General features: G+C 41.0%; 1 protein-coding gene across 2 annotated transcripts in view; it reads right to left on the minus strand.

Annotated features, from left to right (window-relative positions):
- The window catches only part of eml1 (EMAP like 1), a 133,167-nt gene extending 123,738 nt beyond the window's left edge, over nt 1-9,429 (minus strand). The window contains exon 1 of one of the 2 annotated variants that reach the window (XM_078562408.1): nt 8,995-9,429. In XM_078562408.1, the coding sequence (XP_078418534.1) occupies nt 8,995-9,061 (67 nt within the window). In that variant the 5' untranslated portion in view covers nt 9,062-9,429. The remainder of the gene's footprint in view (nt 1-8,994) is intronic. The other variant, XM_078562409.1, reaches the window with a different exon arrangement.
- Nucleotides 9,430-18,677: the final 9,248 nt, after the last annotated feature.

Raw genomic sequence — 18,677 nt, forward strand, 5'->3', positions numbered from 1 at the left:
GTCCTAGTCCTGGATTCTCTTAAGGTTAACTTGCAGGTTGAGTCGGTAGTTAGGAAGGCAAATGCAATGTTGGCATTTATTTCGAGAGGACTAGAATATAAAAGCAGGGATGTGCTGCTGAGGCTTTATAAAGCTCTGGTCAGACCACATTTAGAATATTGTGAGCAATTTTGGGCCCGGTATCTCAGGAAGAATGTTCTGGCCCTGGAGAGGGTCCAAAGGAGGTTCATGAGAATGATCCCAGGAATGAAAGGCTTAACATATGAGGAACGTTTGAGGACTCTGGGTCTATACCCGATGGAGTTTAGAAGGATGAGGGGGGATCTGATTGAAACACAGAATACCGAAAGGCCTGGATAGAGTGGACGTGGGGAAGATGTTTCTATTAGTAGGAGAGACTAGGACCCGAGGGCACAGCCTCAGAATGAAGGGAAGACCTTTTAGAACAGAAATGAGGAGAAACTTCTTTAGCCAGAGAGTGGTGAATCTATGGAATTCATTGCCACAGAAGGCTGTGGAGGCCAGGTCATTGAGTGTATTTAAGACCGAGATAGATAGGTTCTTGATTGGTAAGGGGATCAAAGGTTACGGGGAGAAGGGGGGAGAATGGGGTTGAGAAACTTATCAGCCATGATTGAATGGCGGAGCAGACTCGATTGGCCGAATGGCCTAATTTCTGCTCCTATGTCTTATGGTCTTATGGTCTTATCTTACACAAAACAACTTCAACAATAATAAAAGCTGCATGAAAGAAAACACAGTGACATTTGCAGCAAAATGTTGGAAGGGGTTTATTCAGTCTAATCTCTTTTTTGTAGGAGCTTAAATCCTGATTTGGCCTCAGTCTGGTAGTCTATGGTTTCTGCAGAATATGCCTTTCTGTGGGACCCATTGTTTATACACAACTATTCCAGAAATAATGGGGTAGAGTTTTCATTAGGTTGCTTTTAGATTGTCTGTTGGTCGCATATTTACAGCAGCTGCTGGGGGTAAAAGCTGCCACTGTTTTGCAATACTAAATATTTAAATCATTGCCCACCAAGTGACATATGCACTTTGTATGCAGCGGTTTAAATGTGGATTTGACTATTTTTTACTGAAGAATGAGAAAGACCTGAATTTATATAGTACCTTTCACATCCTCAATATGTCCCAAACTGCCTTATAACTAATGAATTATTTTTTGAAGTGTAGTTTTTTTTAAATTTATGTGGGCATCACTGACTGGGCCAGCATTTGTTGCCCATCCCTAATTGTCCTTGAGAAGGTTGTGGTGAGCCACCTCCTTGAACCGCTGCAGTCCATGTTGGCATTGATTTGAAAGTGAACTGGGGACTGGGCAGTCAATGTGGACCCAACAAGGTCCTGCAAAAAGCAATGATTGTTGATGGCAATGCTGGTTAAGAGAAGAAATGTTGGCCACTACACTGGGGGAATTCCAGGGAAAGATCGCATCAGTCAGTTGTCTCATTTGAAAGATATCTCCTCTGACATTACAGCATTCTTTGAATACTGAATTATCAGCCTTAAATATGTGCTCGCGTCCTGGAGCAGGACTTGAACCCACAACTTTCTGACTCAGAGGCAACAGTGCTTTTACCCAGCCAACTTGGCACACGCATTTGGCCATGCAGTGGTCTGAATTTGTCATTAACAACTGAGCGCTTATTCTCCAGTGCTAACTGTGCTTTGGCAACAACAGAGTTAATCCTGCGAGACATTTGTCATCATTATGGTTGCTTTCAGCTGCATAATATTATTCCACAAAATATATACCAAAATAAACATGAAATCCTAGGAACTAAGTACAAAAATGAAATATTTGTTGCCAAAACATAAAAAGGCTAAGCTTACAGCTGCGTTCCTGTTCACCAAGAACAGGGCTATGGCAGTGCTTCATTGGCAATGGGCCATTTTCATAAAAATAATCTCAGACATGCAGTGGACAAGGTATTTTCCCATTATCTCTGACATTCATCAATGGGTGGATAGGCTCAGGTGAACCTGAGTTAACCCCTGGTTAGGACAATCTCCTGTTGACACTAGCGCTGCAATTTAAAATTATATTGAAAAGTGGATGTAAGCTTGGGTCATCCAATACATTGGAATCTCAATTCGCTAAGCCACAGTGTATTCAGTTGCATATTTGTTAACCTGGTGGTCCTCGTCTTACCTGTGCTGTCATGAGAAAAGCTGAACTGAGGCCAGGTGAAGGCCATGGTCATGGAGTTGGGGTAGGAGAGAAATTTTTACAGAAAGTGATCCAGGCTATTTCCATTAAATAACTAATTACCAATTTTAAAGCAGTATTGTGATGAGCATTGGGAGCAGGTCATATGATTGCAATAGTTGGTCTGTGATGGTGTATATGTGTGTGTGTGTGTGTGTGTGTGTGTGGTGGTGGGGGGTGGGGGGTGGGAAAGGAAAAGTAGCCTCCTCTTCCAACAAAAAAATCAGCTGCCTAGTAATAAAACTGCTTTGTCTCAATTATTGCACTCTGCTCTTTACTGGCAGGTCAGGCACCAGCAGGAAAATAGTTTACTGACAGACCTGCACTTGTTCCAGTTTTCAATATCTAAAGGCATTAGTTTTACCAAGTAGGGCATCAAAAGGAAGCTCTCACTCAGAAGTTTGTTAAATACTTTGGAATCAAGGCGGTGCCCCTTTAAATTACTGCATAGTTTGGCACAGTGATAACCACCAATCAAGGAAACATCTAGAATTAAATTCACATAGGATTCAACAGAACCATTCATTATGATGCTTATACTGAGCCTGGACTGGTTCCTACAAATGATCCAGTTGTGGTCTGCAATCACTATTGGATTTGTTTTGTGCACCAATCACCTGCTAGGACCTTGCAGAGCACCTTTCTGGGCTAGTAATCCACATTCAACATGTTCCAGCGGTGAGAATGCCAATGAGGTGTTCTGACATGTGCAGGCTGGTGCTCATTTCCACTGAGCTGCACGGCGGCAGCAATTAACCACTTCAGTGTTGGAAAATTACCCCAGTTATACCTTTATTTTAGCGTAAACGGGATTCACCATGTAGCAACCTACACTCAATTCTTAAACCAGCTTGTAAACAGAATGATAAAAGCAAAAAACTGCGGATGCTGGAAATCCAAAACAAAAACAAAAATAAAAATACCTGGAAAAACTCAGCAGTTCTGTTGAAGAGTCATGCGGACTCGAAACGTTAACTGTATTCCTCTCCGCAGATGCTGTCAGACCTGCTGAGTTTTTCCAGGTATTTTTATTTTTGTTTTTGTAAACAGAATTCATGGAATTCAACTAAGGGGATCATTATTCCTTGAAGATTTCAGATTATTTTTTGGAAATCCAGAAATCAGACCCCATGACCAGAAGGATTGGATACACACTGCAGATCACTATTTAAGTATTACTGATATACAATGAGGAGTAAAGGTGATGGATGAGGCACAAGTCTCCCACATTTAACTGCAGACCCAAGTGTAAACAATCCAACCTGTGTAAAATTAACAGCATTGCAGATCATGTCATTGTGGGTCCATAAATCTGGTGTAAGATCACAGTCTCCTTGTAAATGCATGGGGCCAGTCCTGCACATTTGTAATCCTCTAAAGATATGTGGTGGAATTTTATGGCCCCATCACAGCAGGGGCAGGGTCATAAAATGCAGCAGGACATTCAAACGTCCATTGACATTGGCAGGACTGTAAAATCTTGCTGGCGTAAAATTCTGCCCATGGTCTTTGTCACAGTCCAACACCTCTGCTCTCGCCAGTAAAGGTGATATTGAGGAAAGCAGCGTATGGAGCTCATTCTCAAAGGAGGAATAAAACAAAGGGGAGAATTTTTCCTATGGCGGGCGGGCTGGGCGGGAGTGCACGCCGGCCAAACGAACTATCGAGATGACGCGCGATGACGTCTGGACGCATGCCCCACGTCATCGTGCGTCATTTTACGCGTCGGCGTGTCGGGCCTGCCCCTGCACACTGACTGGAAGATTCAGCCCAAAAGTTTTAAAGCATCAGAACTGACACCAGGCTGTAAGGAGTTAAATACTCATGTGTATTAATCAATGAGGAATTGGACACCTGGTTGCCCCTCCGCTGCAAGGAATTGTATACACAACATGACAGTAAACTGTCATGGATTGGATCACATTCACCACTGGAGATTTAGCAGGATGAAGGCTGGTTTATGGTGGAACAAGAGATCTTTACCCATCAGCCCTATCGTGTCTAATGAAAGATCAGTCACACACTCGTTACTAGGCTGCAGGAAACACGGATTCATTATTACACTGCCACTTATCAAAAAGACAGTGTGGCAAGTTATGGGTGAGCCGGAAAAGTTTTAAGTACTCGTTTAGCTTCCTGAAATTGCTAGTTGCTGTATGAGCACAGGCCTGTCGTCCTACCTTGCTGAAGGACATGGCTCCAGCTATGTACACAAAAAACAATTTGTTTTCCTTAATACAGCACAGCTGTAATGAAACTATATACACTTGCCTTTATCACTACAATTTGGAAAATATTTTAAAACTGACATAGTCAGTCTCAATTAGCCAACCGCACCACATCTATAGTAAATCATGAAGGTTTTGCAGCAAAGCTGACAGGTGCTCACTATACAGTAAATGACCCATTATAGTTGTGCCATAACTTCCTCCAATTGAATTTCAAGAAGAACTAAGCTACTGTTTGGAACCCCATCATTAACTCTGCTACCTCACCACTGACAGCATTCATCCCCTCCTCAGCCACTTACTTGACATCTTTTTCAACCCAGAGCTGAATTATAAATCCCATGCCCAGCTCGTCACCAAGACCAGCTACTATTCTCTCCACCACATTATCCATTTCCATTCCTACCTCAACCCTCTACTACTGGCCCCTTATCCATGCACATTTTTGGGCTCAGATATTCCAATGCCTTCCTTTCCATTATTCTCCACTCTCCATAAACTCCATCTTGACCAAAATACCACTGTTTATTTCCTGTCCTCTGTTAATCCCCACTTGACCATCTGAGCTAAATTGGTTCCATCTCTCCCAGTGTATTAGATGCCTCATCATCTTCTTCAAACCTCTTCATGGCCTTGTTCATCTCGGATGTTTTAATCCGCCAGTGTTTTGTACATCTCCCATTCCTTCCCTGCAGCTTTACGTCGGAACTTTTTGCCCGGGCACCGCTTCTTGAAACTCGCACCTTAAAATTAAATCCCTTTTTCTTTCTTACTTTGAAATTGTCCTCACAACCTGTGTTTTTGACAAGTCACCTCTTAATCTACATTCTCATTTCACTATTTCTAATTGTGAAGTACATTGGGAATTTTTTAATATTAAATGATAAGGTCAAGTTCTTGGTTATTGGTGCTGAAAAAAGAGGCATCAAAAGTGTTACAAGCCTGCATGCTCATTATAAACACAAGGTGCGTATCTGAAGCTTGTTCAGTGTTTAAAAGATTATGGGCATCACAGCAAACGATTTACTTCACGTCAATTAGTATTTGCAGCCAAACCTCACGCTAACAAAATCCAGCATGGACTGCTTACATATTGTTTTCAACCAGTATACTGTTTGACATGAATAACAGGTCAGTGTATCTACTGAAGCTAAATAGAGCAAGTTACATTGTAATCTGACCCTGTCACGATAAATCTCTTTAACTGTAAAGTGTGTGGCCTGGTGTTTCTTTCCATTTAATACACTTACTGGATGACACTATGTGACCTAGAGACTGATGCTGTAGAATGCTGGGATCAGAATTGTCCAACCAATACAAAGTTCCTTGAATTATTCCATCTGAAGGCACAACATAGTAAATGAAATATTTTGCCCCTTTTTTTTTCGTGTAGCATGTAGTTCTCTCATTCTTGAACACCAAGCATTCTGACCTAAACACTGAGGCATTTTTTTCCACATAATTCCATGGCAACGTGAAGACAGCAGAAGAGCCATCTGGATTCTCGGCAGTTTCATTTCAGCTATTGTAATAGAGCCGAGAACTGAATTAGTAAAAGTCACAGTGTCTTCTACATAAAGATTGCAGGAAAGCACTGCTCTCAGCAATTGCTCTCTGTCCCTGTTGTGTGTAATTGTCATGTAATTGTAGCACAGTCTCCTACCTACCACAACAGTGAAGTAGTTTCAATTCCCTGGTGTTGCTCATCTCATCCTTCATGTGTAAAAGGAATTGCCAGATCAACTACACATAAACACGCTCCTGACATCTAAACACTGGGCCAGCTCTGGAAACTGATCCTTGTTTACACTACCCAACAAATGAATCATTCGTGCAGTATGAGAGTACTATAGCGGTCAATTATATATTTAATTTAAAAATTAATAGCGCAGTTACTCTTTTCATTCCCGATCACTGAAACTGCGGTACTTTATCTTTTTTTTCACCATCTGACGGAAATAATTATCTTGAATCCAATATTTCTAAGTATTGTGGTGTAAACCTGCAAAGGCCTCAATCGAAACTCTCTGCTAAATTTCAGTTCTGTGTGGAACGGCCGATCATAAGCAACAAGCCAGGACAACTTTCTTTTCTATCATTATTATCAATTATCAATGGGTCTTCTTCAGACTGGGTATTAACACACCTCCTGATCTCCACTGAGGTAACAGCATGTCTGCAAATTGCAAACCAGATGCCCACATTTAGTACAGAGATGTTCTTCCTGCTCAGCTGGAGCTCAGAACAGTGCACTTCCCCTCCCCAGCCGCCACTCATCGCCCCCCACCCCCCGCCCCAACCCCCACCCCACCCCCTGTGAATTGTCAGCTGACATTTGGAAATTGATATCCTGGCATTTCTGCTTCCTCGAGAGCCAGCACCTAACCGAGAGTATACTATGCAAAGAATATCTGAGAACCATATCATTACAAGGTAGACTAATCATATGGTTGGCTTTACTTATCTCATTTACTCTTCCACGTGGCATATGGAGCGATACTAACTGCAGTCCACCCACTGCTGTCTAACTCTGTTCAAATCAGGTCTGGTTACATTGTCTCCAACATAAACTCATTCTTTCATAATGTCACGAACCTCTACGTTCTTCACCTCCTTCAGTTTTCCTTCCTCATACAATCAACAGGATTTTATAACTCAAGCTTGGCATCACCCAGTCACTACTTCCTGACTTACTTTGGCTTCACTGTTTCTTCATCTTTGACAGTGCCCTCAATATGGCCTGCAGTGCTTTACAAATCAATAATTAACTGGTCCCAGTTAAACACCAGATGATGCCTACACTGCAATTGTACAGAGTGGATTTGGGTTGTACAGCAGAAGGCAGTGTGTTATCTATAAATTTCATCTCCAAACGACCTGTTGAAAATTCACCTGTTTCCTCAAATCAGCTTGATTTTATAAAACAATGTTACCTGACTTAAATAATATGAAGTGAAATAAATAAAAACCCAGCAAACATGTTGTCACACACACAAAATCTTTACATGACTGATAGTGATGGGGATTGATTTTAACTGGCTGAAATTGGTGCTCATGGAGCAGTTTAAGGCTTCAAAATAGGGGATCTCTATTACTTCACCGACCATGACAGTCTACATGTCCACTGCAACTTTCACGAGGGGCCAATCGATGGCTGTTTGAGCAATTGTCTGGTTCAGGTATTAGATCTCTGTTAATATATAAATATAGTCCTATGACATACACAAGAGCCTTAATTGTCATTTTAGGGTTAAATTGGTCATGTTTCACTGGCATTAGAGCAGAAAGGCAAGTTTATAATTATTTTTGTAGGGCCATGAAGGATGTTGAGAATATGGAACTCTCTGCCACAAGGAGTGGCTGAAGCAAATAGTATAGATGTATTTAAGGATAAAATAGACAATTAAAGGAGGGAGAAGGAAATAGATCATTAAGAAGATAGATATAGATGAGGAAATATGGGAGGAGGCTCAACTGGAGCATGAATAACGATATGGACTAGTTGGGCCAAATGGCCTGTTTCTGTGCCGCTAATCTTATGTGGTACAATTAACCACTGCCAGCCTGGACTCGGTCCCTGGTGCTGCTTACCCGCACCTTCACGTTATCGCCACCAGATGCTGCCAACTTTCAGTTGGCCCAAGAGTGGCAAGCTGCCTTGTAATGACCATTTGGCATCAGTAGCTCACCAGTTGTATTCAAATGAGGCTCGTGCCTCAAAATTGCGTCAGTGTCCTCTTTGTCCGAATGGACATTCGCCCTGTGGGGCCCTGCTGATCAATAGCCCAAAAGTCACACGGGGTTCTACAGCATTAGGGAAAGTTTGATCCATAGACTACTGGAAATAATAATAATAATGAAAAATAAGGAATTTTAAAAAACTACAATCAAGAAGTGATTGTTGTTAAATAATGTACTGCACAACAACAACTTGAATATATATAGCACCTTAAGTGTAGCAAAATGTCCCAAGATGTACAACAGGGGAAAGTCACATCACTTAATCTTCCTTGAATAGAAGCAATAAATTACTATCACACTAGGATTTGAGTAGAAGATGTAATTTGAATATCCAAATGCTTACTATCTTCTTTGTCAGAGCCAGCCTTGACATATACCACATTCACACTGACCAACATCCAACTCATTTCACTGTATAGCACTTCTGTTCAGTTTGTATTCAGAAAAGGTTACAATAACACAATGTAATCAGCAACAGCATTGCAAGTCTATAAAGGCTCTACCAATACAGAGCAGTAATTTATTCCAGAACCATCATCTGAGGCTATAATAGGCTGAATAAAATGAACCTAAGTTATGGGAAAGCCCAAGAACTTTCCAATTTTAAACACAAAACAATTTAAAGCTGGAAGTGGCCTAGCTGAGATCACTAGGTTAGTCAATTTTGTCTGCTTTTGTTAATGATATCTTTAAAGGGGATCCCCGACCTTTAAACACACCATAACCTAGGTCCACGTTCTCCTCTTATTACATTTGTCTCTATAAAGACTAACAGCAAAAGCTTAGATCATTTACCAGTGCAGAACTGAAGCAGCGATGAGGTGTCGTAGAGGCTGCTGTAGCCAGAAAACCCGTCCTCCATGCTGAACCTGTTCCCTCCAGTCTCTCCGTTACCTAGTTTGCCTGCCACAGGAGATGTCCCCCATTCACGATCCAGTTTTCCGGGGTCTCCCTGCCAGTGTCAGTTACCATAGCAACCCATTCAATCAGATTCTTTCCTGTTTCCACAGCCTTTCTTTCTATGTGTAGCGTGTTTCCCTCTGAATCTTCTTTACACTGCTGCGTGTTCAGGCTCAAAACCCAGAAATTTCCAAAGGAAGCAGCTCGCAGACCTGGAGCAAAAAGCTGAATGTTTCAGACAGCGAGTGAGGGAGAGAGACTGCCAAACTGTGTCTCTAGTTCCTGCCTGACGGTAATCTTAGACCAGTAAAAACAGGGCTAGCATCCTTTCAAAATACAGCCACTTAGCCCTGGCCAATAACCTTGCAGCATCCGACCAGCTGATGTGGAGGGCTGCTAAACTAGGCGTGAAATAGAATTGAGCAAAGACTAGGGAGGAAGTTGTAAGAGGGAATCTACAGGAATCTCTCAGCCTCATTCAGCTCAGCAGACAACATATGATCAAGCAGCCATTTCCATCAGCTAATCTGCATGAAGCTTGTCACAGCAGCAGGCACTTTCATCTGATAGCATTCTAAGCAAACAGGGGGAAACTGCCAATACGCAAAAGTGAGCACAGGCAATGATGAATGAAGATGGCTTCATATTGCAAATGAGCTTTTCGCTAAAGATTGTTGAGATCATTCTGGGAAAAACAATGCCGTTTGTAATTTATGTATAAACTGGATTCAGTACCGGCAGACTGAAAACCAAACATCTTCCGGAAAGACAAGGACTTTTATTCTAAAATGCTTCCTAAGTACTTCCATTCATTCAGCAGCAGGCCCTGCAATTTATTAGAAGACATTGCCTGGGGAATGTTTGGGGCTTGGCTCCTGCAATAGGACTTTTCTCAAGACGTAAAGAAGTTAATCAAGTTTAGTTGTGGCTCATAATTGTTAGAAGCAAGGGAAGGCACATTTTAACTGATTTTTTTCATTCTAATTCCTAAATTAATTCCTGCAAATTGTCCCTGGCCTATTGCTTTTAGTCTTATCCTATTTTTAAAAAAAATGCAGCTTTGTGCTCAGTAGGCAAAGCAGCTATAATACTTGGCAAAGCCATATAAGAGTTAATGTTTGAGAATAATTCCCTGGAGACCCATAGCTTCAGCAGCAGTGAAGTAGCCTAGTGTAAATGTAGTTAGCACACACACATTCTCTATTTGCAGTTGGCAGATCTGGCACAGAGGTTTAAATTAACCCACATCTTTCCTTATCAAGTATTTAACTTTCATTTGTGCCATTCCTATTAGGCTTTTAGAAAGAATTATTTAAAAAAAAGAAATGATCATAGCAATGCTCATTTAAAAGGAGTATGGGTAATAAACCTATTTTGATGGAGTTGGTTTGTTTTGCTGTGGTATTTTGAATGTTTCAGAAGTAAATAGCTTTTTTGTAACTTCATGCACTAGTGTTGTATTGGTTGAACTAGGTCTAAACTGCTTCTCCGCTGACAGGATTGTTGGGACCCCCTTCAAGAGGGGGTGATGTCCCCAAATCCTTCATGTTGAGCAAAGGCTCAGCTCATGTGGTGTGCCCAGCAGGAGTGTTGGGAAGGTGTGGGGATGGGGGTGGGGTGAGAATGGGGTGAATGTAGTGACATTAAAGCTTTGAAAAGCAGCTCTGTTGAACTAAGAAAAATCCAGCAAATCTTTCAGGCTTTAAAATGAATGTGAAACTTTGCAAGTGTCTTTCACCAGACTCCACCTGTAACTCCACTAGCTGAAGGAATGTAGTAGGTTACACAAAATAGTACAAGAAATACTAATCCCAGATCAGAAGCAGAATTAAAAGTGTGGTTTTGTGGTGGGAAGCAAACTACAATACATTTAACAAATGAATGTTCAGGGAGTATGATGCTTCTTTAAAACGTTGAATTAGACTTGTTTGATTGGATAGCCACAGGCAAAATGTCAGAGGATTTGTCCAACTGAAATAAATTCACAATGTTATCTGATGTCCCTCATGCTGCTTGCAAAGAAATTAATACATACCAATGCTGTGGAGCCACATAATACTAAAATTGCTCCTCTTTGACACAGAAGAAAGATAGTTTGCAATCATATAGTGCCTTTCACAACCTCAGGTTATCCCAAAGTGCTTTATGGCCAGTTGGTGGGTTGTGAACAATATAGTTGACAAATCATTGAGCACCCAAAGATGTTGTTGAAGCAATGGTCTTTGCGTGACCCGCACTCACCTACTCTGTTTAACTCAATCACTCAATGAGCATCTGAAATCAAATTGGAATACCCAACATAGCTGTGACGCCACATAAATAAAAAATGACTCCTATCATAAAAACAAACAGGCCTCAATCCTATCCCCATTTATTCTTCTGGAATTTGAATAGTCATATTAACTATGGTATATTATATTTATTAGACTATGATAATAATAATTATGAATGGAATTTCCCCTTTCATAGCCAATGAACAGGGAGTTCCACTTCAAAGTGACCATGCTGCAGAATATTTTACAAGACTATGTGGATGGCTGGCTGCAATGACCAAGTCACCCTTGTATTGTGTGATGGCTATTAACATTGAGAAGTTGTAACTCTCACTGTTGGGAGGAACAGTACTGGCTGAACACAATTCAGGCTGATGCCAGTGCAGTACTGATGGAGCTCTACATTGTTGAAGGTCCTGTCTTCAAATGAAATCTTGAGCCTGCCTGTTCAGACATAAAAGATGCTGTGACACTATTCACAGAGCGAGGAATTCTCTTGATATCTTGTCAATAGTTTCCCTCAATTGACATCACCACCAAATACAGGTTAACTAGTCGTTTAACTCATTTTCTATTTGTGGGGTCCTGTTGTGTTCAAATTGGAAGCTACATTTGACTACATAACAACAGTGACCACACTTGACTATAACTCATTAGCTGTGAAGCACTTGGAACATTAAAGGCACTGTATAAATGCAACCTTATTTCTTTTACAAATGGGGGAAATGGATTTGAATTGAAGAAAATCTGAACAATTTTAAATCCATCGCAGATGTAGAGGGATTTGGGTTTATGACATTCTACTGTCCTACTTTAAACTGTCATACTGTACCGTACCAACCCATTGGAAAGTTACAGGTTTGATCCCAGTCTGTGCTGAGTTAGCTGATCTCATAGAGCGTGGAGCGGAATGGTGATTGGCATTACCATTACTGCATTCAAAACTATTCCCAGTCATAAGAACATAACATAAGAACATAAGAAACAGGAGCAGGAGTAGGCAATTCAGCCCCTCGAGCCTGCCCCGCCATTCATTACGATCATGGCTGATCTCATTTTGGCCTCAACTCCAATTTCCCGCCCTCTCCCCATAACCTTTCAACCCATTACCAATTAAAAATCTGTCTATCTCCTCCTTAAATTTATTCACTGTCCTGGCATCCACTGCACTCTGAGGTAGTGAATTCCACAAAATCATGACCCTTTGAGAAAAGTAACTCCTCCTCACATCTATACCAATCCCTGCTGAAAGTGTGCATGTGTGGATACCACTCAGATTTAATGCCCCATAAGGAACAACGACCTGTTAACATTCATTCCCCTTCCACACTTGAGCAAGGCAGCATAAAAGATGGCATGAAGCCTGTTTGACTGTATCCCAGCAAGGATTCAATGCCTTCAGAAGAGCTGGGGAGGAGGAGAGCAGAGAGGATAAAATTGAATAAAAAGAAAGGTTACACTTGAAAACCTGAAAGCACAATTGGAATTGCCTCAGGTGTTCCAAAATGGTAACCTTATACAAAGACTGAAAAATGAATTCTTCTGTGTAATCTCATTATTAGACATAGAAATCTATGGCTGCTATATTTTCTAGTCATGGCCTGTATAATTAGCTCACAGTGGAGTTGTACAGGCAAGTGGACAACCTTTCAGAAACAGGATGTAAAAAACAATAAAGTAGTTGACAGAAGGAAATCCAGTTTATTCTGCAGATGTACTCCATTATATCCTGCTGACCCACACCAATCTAATTTTACACCACAGCATTTATTTGCTGATGGACAGAATCATCGTCTGCATACATCTACTTTTTATGGCTTTCTTTAAATTTACTACTTGTTCATTCCACTCTGAGCTCCATTTTTCCACTTTCAGAAAATTACCCACTCACGTTCCCACCTCTTACACATTATTGCTAAAATCGTAATACAAACCATCATCACCTCCAAGCTTCACAAATTAAGTTACTGAATATCCCCGATATTTATGGGGAGGAAGAATGGCAGAAGAACCCAGCAAAGCCAGAGACGCAGAAGTCCTGCTAACCTTAAAGGCAGAATCTCATTACCATCTTCTGGCTCTGCCTCCTACCCAGCAGCCAAGCAAATGGCATCTGAGGTCTCTTGGGGGGTAATTCCCTGGCAATCGGGGGTGGGGTAGGTCAGAAAGAGAGATTATAGAAAAGTGAGGGCTGCCCTGTACCCCATTGCCTGCGGGGGCTGAAGGCTGACTGGAAAATCCCAGTCAACCTCTGATAATTGGCCTTAAATGGCCATTAACTACTTGAATTGGTTACCCACCTGGCAGGATGGAATGGGGGAACTAACACACTGACCAGTGGTGGGAAATTCTCCATCTACCCATCTCCGTGTCTGTCCCCATCAGGGCCGAAAAGTTCAGCCCTAAGAACTGACACTCATGTTAAGTTGTAAATTAACTTTTAACACCTTAATATATTGACAGCACCCAGGAGGGACAGGGTTCCTACACTTGCAACATTAAATCCCATCAAGTGAGAGAATGGGTTTGATATTGGCTTTCATTGTTGTGGATCGGGTTCAAATCTAATTCACACTATTCCAATGGATGCCTTGACTACGTATTGGCCTTAAGAACCTAGTGTAAAATTAGTTTGTATAACTTCAGTCCAGTTCCTCATGGACAAATGAGCTGACAAGCTATCACTAATTGGCAAGTTCACTCAGCGTTCTGGAACTACTGTTGGAATGTACCACAAACACATGGCTCCTGAAGGAAGAGTTCCTTATTCAGCATTCACTCTGATGAACGCAAAAGTTTAAGAGGAACCCAATAGGTCTTTCTCAAAGAGCAGTGGCGGCTTAACATTAAACTGTAAAGAAATCTGATGTGCAGCTCATCCTCTTCTCCCCTTCAGTATACCTGAACATTTTTTACAGCATTAAGACTACACAGAATAAACACAAGTGAAGCCTGCTGTAAAAAGATGTAAATTGGTGTTGAAATTTTTGTCGTTTGTAATGACTGAGCAAAATGATGTTGTTGCCATATTTGATCTTTATTAAATGTCTGAAAGATTTTAATCGAATGAGTGGAGCTGTATGGGTGTTTTATTTCAGATAATCTTTTTGCATTAGCTCCCTGCTTGTACTAGAGATTAAGCACTCAATGCACAATGGCACCCTGTGAATAGATGAAAGATTTTCCCACAGTCTGAAGTCAGGTGGCATGTCCCACAGGATAGTAACCATTACTCTACCATTGTTTCTTTTCTCCGTCTTTGCTGGAAACTGGCCAAACTTGTGAGAGGAATGGAGCTTGAAACATTGTGTTTCGAGTCCATGCCTGTCAGATTTAAGTACTCAAGTAAGCAAGTGATAACTATTAGGGGCGTGAAATGTGAAGTGGTGGCCAGCAGTAAACTTTGCTATAGACAGTCTGGTATTAAATTAAGATAGTTACCATAGTTTATTTTAACTGGGAAAAGATTATAGAATTGCTTGCAACTCGATGTTGCCCTGTGTCGATTTACCAGGGATTCACAGGACACCGCCTTCATAAACTCTCACCTCCACAAATTTCCCACATGCTGAATTTTAAGCTCGGAAGTCAGGACAGCTAAAGAGAAGAGATCATGTGCTTCCCCATAGTGAAGAAAACTCAGGTGTTGCTGTCACATGCCAGTCAGTGCAGCCACCTGCCTGCTCTAGGCTGTAGGTTGGTATGTGGAAGGAAATTAATGCACAAACCTCTGAAAAATTAATGAATAACTTGGATTAGAAAAGGAAAAAAATCAGCCAGGTGTTCCTTGTTGTAGGGTGTTGGATACCATTTGGTAGGTCTTAATGAAGTCTTCGTAGTCTTAAGTAGGTTAACTGTATGTGTTTTTTAACTACAGGAATTATGTACATATGTACATATATACAGTAAAGGATTCAAGCTAGGAGCTGTCTCCATGCTTGCTTGTGCACACAGCTCTGTCTAACACTAAACTGACCCCTAGGTGCGGGTCATGTGTTCTCTTACGTCACTGTGTGGGCGATACTGTACTCAGTCCTACATTAACCCTATATGTGCCAGGTCCTTATACTACATTCCACTCCTTGTCACTAGTGGCCCCAAGTGGAAGTTGTGGGTAGATATTGGTTAAGAACAGAATCAGTCTCGGGTGTGATTATCTCCATGGGGGTGTAATAAGTGTATACTTACTGCCTATGCTCATGTGTAAAGAATGGCTGTTCAGGCAAAGCATCAGGTATCTATGGAGTCATAACCACTCCACAAGTCAATGCCTTCAAGAGGCATAAAGATTATTAAGAGAGAGATTATTCACATGGAAAATGAAGAGCAGATCCCAATGTATAATGAGGAGGTGAGTAATGAGGGGTGACTCTGTGAATTTTAAGGAGTGGTCCATTGTGTATAATAAGGGGGAAACCCTGTTGAATATTCAAGAATGGATCCCTGTAAATAATGAGTGAATCCCTGTGAATACAGCTGTGTGTAAATATTGTGAGCCAATTGGATTTTGCCAGGGTTGATTGGGCTGAATATTTTTAACTTGTAAGGTTTCTGTGTTATTGGGGTCAGCTCAAAACTAGTTAACTTTATCACTCAAGGGTCTCAGATGAGGGGAACCCTTGAGCCTATTTCAGATGTAATGATGATGGTGCTGTTTAATCATGCAAGCTGTTGTAGTCCTGAAACAATGGAAAGACACCAGCAGGCCAGCCTGCTGACCCTGTTATATCATTGATAAATATTTAGGTCATCAACAAATGTGGTCTTCTTTGTCTTCACTCAGGGTTGGTAAAATATTCATTGTGGTTAATTAAATCATGGAAAGTATATTGTCTAAACACTGACTTAAGACAGGTGACAGGGAATCCTCTCCCTCCCTCTGAGACAGAGTGAGCAGTGTTCCAACAGCAGCAACAGGAGCCTTTTTGCTTTTAAAGGATCTGGACCAGTTTAGCTTTAGGCGTTTAGCTAGGTTAGCCAACTTTCAAAGCTTCAGTAAGCTGCATGTTGATTAATTTTCAAAACCAAGTAACATAGAGAGGTTCACTGTACTCATTGTGAAAACTGTATACAATGCATTGTGTACTTTATATAAATAAATCAATTCATGACTTGCTGCTTTGTCTCATTGTAGTAAAATGCTATTTTAGTCTGCTTTCTGCATAGAACTACAACACAGAAACAGGCCATTAGGCCTCAGTGACCCACACTTTTACTTATGCTCCACAGAATCCTCCTCCCACTCCTCTTCATCCAAACCTATCAATATATCTTTCTGTTCTTCTATTCCTCGTGTGTTTATCTAGCTTCACCTTAACTGCATCTTTTGCTAGAGAGAGGAAAATTCAAATAGCAGTGCATATCAGCAATAACTCGCATTTATACTGTTCTTTTAACAAAGAAAAACATCTCCATGTGCATCACAGAGGTGTAATCAGGTGAAAAATAGATGTTGAGCCTAAGAAGCTGAAAAAATGACAAAGAACTTAGAGTTGAAGGAGGACTTTAAAGGAGAGTTGAGAGCTGGAGAAGAGGAGGGTTTAAGGAGGGAATTCCAGAGGATGGAAAGCAAACAGCAATGATGGGTATATGGAAAGGCTGAATCACGAGAGGTCAAAGTCAAAGGAGCTGATTGTTTGTAGTGCTGAGGTAGGCTTTAAGGCACATCTTAAAGGAAGAAAGAGGGGTAGAGAGGCAGACAAGTTTAGGAAGGAAATTCCAGAATTTAGGTCCTAAGCAGCTGAAGGTCGGCCACCAATGGTGGAGAAATTAAAATTGTGATGCCCAAGCGGCCAGAATTAAATGAGGATAGATATCTCGGAGGGCTGTGCGGTTGGAGGAGATTAGTGAGATAGGGAAGGGCAAGCCCATGGGCAAGTTTGAAAACAAAGATGAGAATTTTAAAATTGGAGTGTTGCTTGACTAGGAGCCAATGTAGATCAGTGAGCATAGGGCTGATGGATGAATGGAACTTGGTGCAAGTTGGAACATGAATTTTGGAACATGGGCAGCAGAGTTTTGGATGATCCCAAGTTTACTGAGGGCAGAATGTAGGAGGCCATCCAGAAGTGTGCTGGAATAGTCAAGTCTAGAAGTAACAAAGGCATGGATGAGGGATGGTTGCAACAGTGAATACACTTCAAGAGTACTTCAATGTCTGTAAAGCACTTTGGAACATCCCGAGGTTGAAAATGGCGCTATATAAAATCAAATCTTTCTTTATTTACATCTTTGAGTCAGGGTTCCATTATCTTTTCTACCACCAATGCTCAACCAATTGGTCTATAGTTCTCTGGACCAATTCTATCTACTATTTTAAAGAAATATTCCCTTTTCCAGGTGTTGTTTTGGATACATGTAAATGTACCCCAGGTGTCTTCTTTAATTTCATTTAATATGCGTGGATGCAATCCATCCAGACCAAGGGTTTTATCCTCTCTAAGTTTGCTTAGTTTATCGATTATACACCACCACCCAACAGCCCCTGCCACTTTCTATCTTAAATGCCTGTTATGAAGTCTTTTTTGAGCATGTGCATGTTAGCCTCCCTGATAAATAACAAGGCAAAGTAATTACCTAACATTTCCACCATTTTGCTGTCATTAGCTGTGGGTTTATCATGTGCATTCCTTAGTAGCTTAATCTCTATCCTGAAACTTCTTTGGTGATTTATGTGCCTGTGGAATATTTCACTATTTATTTTTCTATTCTTTGATAATCTAATTTCATAGTTTTTCTTTGTTCTCCTATTCTTTTGTACGTCCACATAAGTAAGTCAGGTAATTGGTTTGCATCTAGATGACATTGCCTGTGAGCGCGAATGCAGTAGAAATGACAGGCTTCCACATTTATAAACGGAACTAAGTGACATGTTGCTGTCAGAAACAAATGTCCCAGTGAGTCATTAAAAGAAACACTAACATTGCAAAAGAGTGCCTAAGAAATCACTAATTGAGCAGGCAGCGAGAGGCAGTGCATCAAGAACCTCTGCTATTAGCTGTTTATGCACTGTCAAAAAAATTGGAACTTCAAGTCTATTGCTGACATAAGGGAGGTGATTTTGGCAGCATAAATACCAGGAACTGGTTCATGGATGGGTGGATCTGAAATGAAACACCAATATCACAGTGGCTATAAGTCAACCACCACTGTATTTAAAAAGTAATTCATTTTGTGAAGCACTTTGATATATTTGACTACATAATTGAGGGACTACATAAATGCAGGCTTTTTTCAGAATGACACTAAGTTGAGAGGCAGAGTAAGTTTTCTGGATGGGAACGGGGAGCTACAAAGGGACAGACA

Source organism: Cetorhinus maximus, chromosome 18 (assembly GCF_964194155.1).
Source record: "Cetorhinus maximus chromosome 18, sCetMax3.hap1.1, whole genome shotgun sequence".
Taxonomy (NCBI): Eukaryota; Metazoa; Chordata; class Chondrichthyes; order Lamniformes; family Cetorhinidae; genus Cetorhinus; species Cetorhinus maximus.